At 50.2% G+C, this 9,332-nt stretch overlaps 1 protein-coding gene across 1 annotated transcript in view; it reads left to right on the top strand.

Moving 5' to 3' along the window:
- TMOD1 (tropomodulin 1) overlaps positions 1-9,332 on the top strand; it is an 86,803-nt gene that overhangs the window by 56,124 nt on the left and 21,347 nt on the right. Inside the window, exons 6-8 of the mRNA XM_008585283.1 lie at positions 803-933; positions 2,757-2,864; positions 5,252-5,395. Of these exons, the coding sequence (XP_008583505.1) occupies positions 803-933; positions 2,757-2,864; positions 5,252-5,395 (383 nt within the window). The remainder of the gene's footprint in view (positions 1-802; positions 934-2,756; positions 2,865-5,251; positions 5,396-9,332) is intronic.

Raw genomic sequence — 9,332 nt, 5'->3', positions numbered from 1 at the left:
GCGAGGTGCGGGCGCAACACCGAGGGTTGCGATCCCGTTGCCGGTCCCGGTCCGGTATGTGCGCGACACTGAGGGTTGCGATCCATTGCCGGACACGGAAAAAGACAAAAAGGAAATAAATAAATAAATAAATAAATAAATAAATAAATAAAAGTTTCAGAGGCTTACTTATATTCAACTTCTTAATCCACCTGGATTTTGTGTTTTGTGGATTGTGGGACGAGATCAAACTTTCACTTTGTAATGGACATTCAATTGTCCCAGCACCGTTCTTTGCAGAATGTATCCTTTCACCACGGGTTTGGGCCTCCGTCTTGTCATAAGTTTCCACACATCCACATGGGTCTGTTTCTAGATGCCTCCCCTGCTCCAGGAGTCCCTTTGTCTTTCTTGTGCCAATACTGCATTATCTTAGTCACTCCAGTTCATTGTTTCCAGCTGGCATTTTGGCCCCAAAGAGAAATGAGGGTGCCAGAGAATAAAGGCCCTCCCTGTGGAAGGTGTGTGCACTCTCTCCCAGCTGGGCTTCTCGCTTCCTCACAAGAGCCTGTTGAGGTGGAATGACTGTCCCGACTTGACAGAGAAGTGGGGGTTCAGAGAGTTGAAGTAATTCACCCAGTTCTTGCAGGATGTCCATGGTGGAGTCCTGGCTCCCTTGCAGGGCTTCTCCCTGGTAGTCCCTGAGATGCACTGCCTTCACGTGCCCTGCACTCTGCTGACACTTCCTTGCAGAGTGTCCTTGTGTTGAGGGAAAGTGGTCCCCATGTTTCTGTGAATCACTTCACTTTTTCGGTCACTCTAGGTGTGATTAAACCCACACAGTACAAGCCTGTGCCTGACGAAGAACCAAATTCAACAGACATAGAGGAAACGCTGGAGCGGGTAAAAAATAATGACCCAAAACTTGAAGAGGTTAACCTCAACAACATCCGGGTGAGGTTCCTTTATTTCACTTCCCCTGTGTGTGTGTGTGTGTGGGGGGGGAGATGTCCCGTGTCACCCAGATGCAAACAGCCCAGGCTTGCTGTGCAGAGTGAATAGGGTCCTGTTTGGACTCACGGTGTTTCTAAATCAGGAACAGGGGCAAAACCTTCACAAATAGGAGCATTGAAGAGGGGCAGACAGTGTAAACAAGCACATCCCACAGTCCTGGTTTCTTTCGGAAGATGACATCAGGCCCAGATGTTCTCCATGGGCCAGCCCAGCTTCGATCTGGAAATTTGCCATGTTATTCAAAACACTGAGAGATTCTCCGAGATAAAATCATGAGTCAGACATGCGCTGCTGCGCAGGATCTTGAGGCTAGAAAAGTCCAGTGCCCAGCGCTTGCAGGGTGACCCGAGCCCTGAGCTGTCACTGCTGCCCCATCGTGTTCATATTCAACCTCATTTTCCAGTCCCGGGGGGAGCTGTTGGCCCACATGTCCAGGGAAGTATCCCAAGCTGTCTGCCCCTATCTCTGTGGACATTTCCCTGTGTGACCACCAGGGCGAGGAGGGACAGGTGGACAGACAGTCCCTGCCGGACAGGCCGCAGGAGGAATTCAGAAGCAGGCACAGCTGCCTGCCCACCTGCTCAGCCCAGAGGCCAGCGGGATTAGTTCTGGAGGGTGTGGGGTAAGACAAGAAGCTAGCCCTCACTGCCCGGCTCCGCTTTCCTTTCTTCTCTACTTTCTTTTAAGTGGCTGCCAGCCCCTCCCCACCCCACCCCCCGCACCACAATCAGATTGGAAACCTGCACGCCAGTATTCTCCTCCACTTGGCTGCCCCATGCTCTGCTCCCCAGGGAGCTAAAGTGACGCTCTGAAATGAGAGATCGGCAAAAGCACAGCCAGGTTCTCTCTCAGGTGCCTCAGTTGTCTGCCATGTGCCCAGTAGGAGACACTAGTACAATTCAGAATTGTGCACTCTGGCAGCAGGGACCGCCTCAGGGCATATGAGGGGGTAGGACCTCACTGTGAGGCCTCAGCCAAGGGCTCAGCTCCCTCCGGGCCTCAGTGTCCCTCCTGCACCATGAGGCAGTTGGACCAGATCAGTGGTTTTCACCCTAAGAGATTAAAAAATATACTAGGATACTTCAAAAAGTTCACGGAAAGATTCATATTATCTTTTAATTCTATTTTTCCATGGACTTTTTAAAGTATCCTCATATACTATGCCAGAGATTCTGATTTTATTGGTCTGGGACAGGCCTGAGCATCACCATTTTGTAAACATTCCCCAGGAGCCTCTGATGTGCGGTCAGAGCTGAGACCCTCTGGGGTAGATGTCTCTTAGAGAATGTCTAGTGCAATCCCCCTTTGTTTTCCAGAAACAGATCCAGAGAGGGGAAGAGACTTACTTCCCCAGGGTAACACAGCAAGTCAGGAACATCGCCAATCGCTGGGCCAGCGGCCAAGCTCCAGCCTCACCACACACCCCCAACTCCTAAGCTCTTTGCAAAACACACCACCAATCTCCACGCCTTGATTCTTGCCTCTCCTCCAGCCTCCACATGCACAAAGAGAGAACTGCAGGTCCTATCTGAAGTTTTCAGGGAGAATTTTCTCAACCTGTTTATCAGAAAGTTCTCCCCAGATCTCAGCCATCTCAGACAAGGCTGGAACACTTTGTTCATTCAGCTTTTTGGCCAAAGGCTTTCTAGGAAATCAGTGAGGGGCCAGGCTTATATACGTGAGAGTCACTGCCCCATCTGCCTGCCGCAACCTGTCCTGGTGGGGGCTGCCAGTCACTCTCCCTTCTGCCCTTCTCTCTGCAGAATATCCCCATAGCCACCCTCAAGGCATACGCAGAAGCCCTGAAAGACAACCCATATGTGAAGAAGTTCAGCATTGTGGGGACACGGAGCAATGACCCTGTGGCATATGTATGTACCTTTCTGTTCTGCTGCATTAAGGGTGGGGGGCTTAAAAATGGAAGGTTGATACTTGTGGCCTCCGGATGGTTTGTACGCCATTAACGAGGAGCCCTGTGTGGTGTGGTGAAAGGACTGTGCTAAGAACCAGAATGGCCATCACCTGGGCACCATCTGCCCTCATCGCAGCTCATCCTCACAACCACGACTGGTCCCAGAGATGCACGTCTCCCCACTTTGTACATGAAGAACCTAGCGTTCCGAGAGGTCAGGCACTGCTTTGTCCAAAGTCACACAGCAAGAGGCAGGTGGACTTGGCATTCAAATGCAGTCACTCAGCGCATCACATTTGCACGGGGTCTGCCCCTCCCTGTGCCTCAGTTTCTCCATCTGTAAAATCAGTGTCTTCATCAGTGGGTCCTTATGAGCAATTTTGTTTTTTGCTTCTGTCTCCAGTGATACTGCTGATCACATTAAATTGTACTTATTATAAAACAGTCATCAATTCTGTTTTAAAAAGAAAACATTCAACACATATTTATTGAGAGTCTCTGTGCCCAGCACTGGCTAGGCTCTGGGAATACAGCTGTGACGAGACAGTCTCAGCTTCCACTTTCATGAACATACTGGTCCATTTGGCCATGCAGACAAATGAAGGATGACAGTACAGTGTGCTCACTACAATAGTAATAGCAGGTAAAAAGTGCAGGGATTAGCTTACCAGGGGTGGATTAATACCAATCAATTCTCTTCTGATTTTTAAAATAGGACAATTTTCCTTGATAGTTTTGAAATGATAGAAATGGCACAGATTCTCATTGCTGCTAGTGGGGGACCTCTGGATTGATGACCTCTGATCTCAGAAGATCTCCAGTGGATCCTGAGTTTGCCATGGTGACACAGCTGACAAAGCCACATGCCCTGTATACTACTATGCCATGGATCAAAAACCAGCCACATTCATGCTGCCACTAAACTCAACACCACAAATGTGTATTGGGCATGACTCTGTGCCAGACCCACAGTTGGCATCAGCCCATTCATATGAGGATTCCCATTGTCAAATACTGAGAAGCTCTGGGCCAGTTTGGTAAATCAGGCTGCCAGAGCTCTGTAAATGCCCCCATTGCCTGCCCCGGCTCTTCTCTTAGAACCTGGTTTACTTGCCTACTGGTTGTTATATTTTGATGATTAGGCCAGGCTAGGTTTTTTCTGGGGAGCTGGGGGTACTGTGGAGGGCTCAGAGAGAACACAGATTGGAAGGGCAACCTACTCAGAGAGACAGATGTGGTCACAGAGAAAGCTGGCATGCCATCCCGTGGGCACACTGAAGTGGGGGGAGCTGAGGAGGGGGTGGAGGCTTCCTGGGTCTGAGGCTCACGGAGGGTTTCAGCAAGCAGGGACAAGAGGGCAGCCATTCCTGGCTCAGACAGAAGGGCCCACCGGTCAGGATGTCCTGGGCCTATCAGCTGCTGGTGTCTTCTTTCCTTCATGACACATTGTTTCCACCAGCTGCTAATTACCTCATTTCCTTCAGAGGCTCTGATTGTCATCTACACCCCCTAACTGGATTCCTCTGAAATGTGCTGAGGGCCACCTGGGTGCTTCTCCTCTTGTTTGCCCCGGTCACTTGCCCAGTGGGTTCCCTCTTCTGCTCTCTGGTGCTCAGGTGGAAAAAACATTGTCTCCTTGGAGTTTCAACAGGGCAACAGAAGAGACAAGTGGAGAGTATATAGAGGAGGTTGAGACTCCACTGGTCACTCAGTGAACACCACTGCTTGAGGACCTACTGTGTGCTGGGCACTGTGGGCACCAAGGGATGGATCCAGTGCATTCTCAGCCCATCAGAGTAGTGAGTGTAATGGCAGAGACAACACCAGTATAAAAACAACTCTGGGCAGAAGACTACAAGTTCCCTGAGGGAGTTACAGATAAATTCTAAGAGGGTTCCCAAAGGCAGGCACAGCTAGCTGGGGATGGCAGCAAAAGCTCTCAGGGCAAGGGGCCTTAAGAATGGCCTTAAAGGATGGGCAGGGTTTGGACAGTGAAGCAGAAAGGAAAGGTCACTCCAGGAGGTGCGGATGGAATGGGCAAAGATAGAGCAGGGGGAAGCACTGAGCATGTGCAGGGAACTGCACATAGGAAAGAGCATTGACTCTGGACAGGGGAGAAGAGCCAGGTCGTAGTAGATTTGGATGGAGGCTAAGCAGCATAGAATTCTCCAGTCAGGGGTCAGGAGCCATGCAAGTGGGAAGGGAGGAGGGACGCAGTCAGAGCTGTGCTTGGTGAAGGAAGTTAGGGGATCATCTTGCCTGATCCCCCTGGTATTTTAGGTCTCCCCAAGAGGGCCTCTAGCCTTGCTCAGGGTGACTCAGGGTGCTTTCCTCCTGTGGTTCAAGGCCCTGGCTGAGATGCTCAAGGTGAACAAGGCATTGAAGACGCTGAACGTGGAATCAAACTTTATTTCTGGAGCTGGGATCCTGTGCCTGGTGGAAGCCCTTCCACACAACACTTCTCTGGTGGAATTGAAAATCGATAACCAGGTAAGATGGGCAAGGGTCTCCGTGTGTCCTTTCCTGTGTGCCACTTGCTGTTCTGCACTTTCCCACGTGCTGCTGGATGGAGCAGGCAATGCTGATTACAGAAAGTCCAGAGCACAGCTTTGCAACACTCCAAAGGTCATCTAGTCCGCACTCTACCATGCCCACCTTCCTTTCTCATCACTCTCTCCCCATGCTCTTCACCTGCTGCTTGTGTCCCCCTAGTGATGGGGGGCTGACTCCTTATCAACATCCCTCTTCCATTCTTAGGCAGTGAGAATCCTTATCCTTCCTTATATCCAGTAGAAATCAGCCCTCTGTAAGTCCTGTTTGTTGGGCTTAGGTCTGTTCTCTGCTCTTCCTGGCACACCTGGTGTGCAGATCTCATAAATCACTGGACTCTTCTTCACCAGGTGAAATATCCCCATTTTCTTCAATCACCCCTTTCAATTGAGCTTTTTAGTCTCCTCACCATTCAGGATATTCTCAGCCAATTCTAGTTTGCCTCTATCCTTATGGAGGTGCTGTTTCTATATAATTTCTGTGGTTCGGTCATTTGTCTGTAGTGAAACTCAGTTCTTTCTGAGAGGATGCTAATAACAATAGCTTGTATGTAACAACATCTTGTGTGTTATGTGTGTTGCGTGTCTAATGTGTGCCAGGCTCTGTGCTCTGCACCTTACATCCATCATCTCTGATCTTCAAAACAAACCTGCAGGATGTGGGTATCATCAGTCTCAGTCTGCAGAAGAGAAAACAGCTCAGCCAGACTAAAAACAAGCAACCATCTCAGGGTCACAGAGTCAGCACTTAGGAAGCAAGATTTGAATCCAAGTCTCTCTGACTCCAAAACCCACACTCCTCCCACTACAACACATTACTTCTGATATTAAAATGCTTTCTTCTTTATCGATAGGGTACTCGGAGGTTTTTTCTGCATGAAAATTTTTGCTGAATGGTTGTGTAAATGTATGCATGGGAAAAAGATTAGAAAGAAATATTACAAAATTGTAAACAGTGGTTATACCTGAGTGGTATTATCATTACTTTTAAACTTTTTATTGTAAAATATGACAAACATACAGCAAAGTACATAAAACTTAAATGTACAGCTTAATGAATCATACCAGGCATGTATCCCCTATTCAGGTCAAGAAGTAAAACACTACCAGCCTCCAGGAGACTTTGACGGTCCCTTCCCAATCATAACTCTTTCAACACTCTTCCCGCCTCGACCCCCGACTTGCGTTCATGCCGCATACCTTTCCCTCTTCCTGGAATTGCCTCCTCTGCCCCTGCCCACTTCTCTGCCTGGAGAAGTCCTCCTCTTCCTTCTGGGTTCATCCGAAGCTTCTCCTTTTCCTAGTGGTTTTCCAGAGCCAGCCTGCACCAGCTTACGAGAGCTGATTGTAAACATCTCTTCCCAGCTCCAGTAAGGGCACATTGGTCTTGCCCATGATGGGTGAGAGTATTGACACTATGCAAATTAGCAAGTTGGCAAACCACAGATCAGGCCCCCCTCCCTTTTTTTTTTGGAGAGCCAGCATACCACTCACTGTCTTCTCCCATTAGCCTGCCATGGCTCCTCCAAGCCTCTGCCCAGAGAGAGTTAGATGCTCCCTTCCCTATGTTCCCCTAGCACTCTGGCTTCCCTGTGTGCTTCTCAGAAGCTGGTACTGTGTCTGAGTCATCTCCATATCCCAGGGCCCACCTCAGGACTTGGCCCTACAGGGATGCTTCGTAAGCCGGGTTGCCCTGGATGGTTGTGCATATTGTTCACAGCACAAAAAGGTGGGCAAGAGCAAAATTCAACCCACAATCTGCTGTCTAAGCTGTGTGTTTCAGTATGGGGCTTGTTCACCCAGAGAGGGCACTTTTTTCTAATTCATCTAAAGCAGCCACATGAGCCAGCAGCAGCCCCGCCATGAGAATTTGCTGCACTGGACTCCTGCATTTCCCACATGCCAGTGGCCTTGCTGCTGCATCACCCATTCCCTGCCCCTCCCCCCTTGGCATTGCTGACCATGCTCTATTGGAGGCAGGAGGCACAGAGCAGATGGAACAAAGGCAGGCAGCAGGCTTGGCAGTAGCCCTGAGCCAGGCCCTGGGATTGGCTACCCGTGTGACTCCAGGCCTGGCCAGGCAGGGAGTCAGGGTCCACCCTGAGTCAGCTGAAACCTGACTCCCAGGGCTGGGTGCACTGGTCTCAGGTCATTGTGATGGCAGCTGCCAGGGAGCTGCCCAGTTTCCCTCTCGTGGCTGTGCCCCGGAACCCAAGATGGAGCCAGTGCTGACCACCACCACCACCCTGGCTCAACACTCTGATGCAAGTACATTCACTTCTCTGATCCTCAGAGTTCTCTCTTGTAAAATGGGAATAATAAAACTCTTTGCTTCTAAGGAGATAACAGTTGTAAACTCTGAAGTTGTTAACTTTCAGTATCACTCTGAAGGCAATCTAGGCAGTTGACACATTATTCTAAACGTTAATTTATTGAGCAGGTACATGAGCCAGGAACCGTACTGGGTGGTTTGCATTCATTCTCTCATTTAGTGCTCACAAAGACTCTGTGAGTGGGGATGACAACCCTCCCCTGCATTATAGATGAGGAAACTGAGTACCAGGCCAGGTATGTAACCTGCCCATGGTTACACAGCAACTAAGTGACAGAGGCAAAATTTGAACCAGATCTGTGTGACTTCAAAGTCCATGCACTGTGCCTGTCTGGGTTCTTGAGACAATTGTAGTCTCAGGTGTGCCTAGCTTGACTTTGTTCATCTGTCTCTTTCCCCTGGTACAGGGCATAAGCACTGGTCACCACGCCCTCCTATCTTGTGAGTCTCTTTTTTGGTTCATCTCGGTATTTGGTGAATGCCAGCTGCTTGCCTGGGCTGTGTTGGGCTCCGTGTGTAAATAAGGCTCCAGCTTGGCCCTCCAGGAATTCCACACTGGAGGAGAGGAAAGACAGGTGCAGAAAAGACCACCATACCAGATGCTCCAGCAAGCACAGCCAATGGGCCACGAGCTGCATTGGAGGAAGCAATCTCAGCAAGAAGCAGGCATCAGGGAGCACTTCTTGGAGGAGGTGGTATTTGAGATAAACCCATAGGGTAGAAGGTATCTCAGAAGGTGAAATGGAGGCCATGCCATCCAGGTGCAGGGAACCACTAGAAGAGTGGGGAAAGCTGTAGAACCCACTCAAGCAAGACTCATGGTACTCCCAGAGCAAAACCAGAAAGGGAGTTGGGAGTCCGAAGAGCTTTGAATGGGTAGGTTTGGGGAAAGTGGGCTGTGGCCTGTGCTCTGGGAAGACAGTTCCTGGTTGAATGGGAGAGGATTGGGGAGTGGGGAGAGGGCATCGGGGCTGGGAGACCAGACGGGAGCTAGGGCCACCAGGATGAGGGCGCCTGTGGGAAGGTACTCCTGCCTAACTGGAGATGGGTCTGCTGGTGAGTGATGGCTGGTGGCAGGTCTCAGGAAGGGGGCTTCGCTGACCTAGGCTCAAGAAGGCCATTTGCACCTCTCACAGTGTGTCCCAGGGCCTGGGCACAGCAGGGAGGAGGCGGGGGAGTGTGACACAGGGGAGGTAGTGAGTGGCATTTGATTTATTCCTCATTCTTTGGAGGCTGGAGCTTTTTCCTCAGTCCTGTGCTTAAAACCTGTGGTAGGGAGTCTCTGTCCTCCTTTCTCCTTATACGGCCAAAGAAAGGGACTTGGGGAGTTCGACCAAGATGACATAGAGCCTCACAGGCTGGCTTAGGACACAGTTGGGAACCAGGGCTCTCAGGCTGTTTGTTTATTCAACCAGTCTCTTCTCAACTCCAAGCAATGTTCTGCTGCCTCCTGGAGTTGCCTTGAGACTGCAGTGAGGGGGGGAATGGAGCTGAAGGACAGAGATAATGTCTAGCCCAGCCCTCCTTTTCCAGGTGGGAAACTGAG

Source organism: Galeopterus variegatus, unplaced genomic scaffold (assembly GCF_000696425.1).
Source record: "Galeopterus variegatus unplaced genomic scaffold, G_variegatus-3.0.2 Scaffold3510, whole genome shotgun sequence".
NCBI lineage: Eukaryota > Metazoa > Chordata > Mammalia > Dermoptera > Cynocephalidae > Galeopterus > Galeopterus variegatus.
The sequence above is the reverse complement of the archived record's forward strand: the minus strand, read 5'-3'. Positions and strand labels throughout refer to the sequence as shown.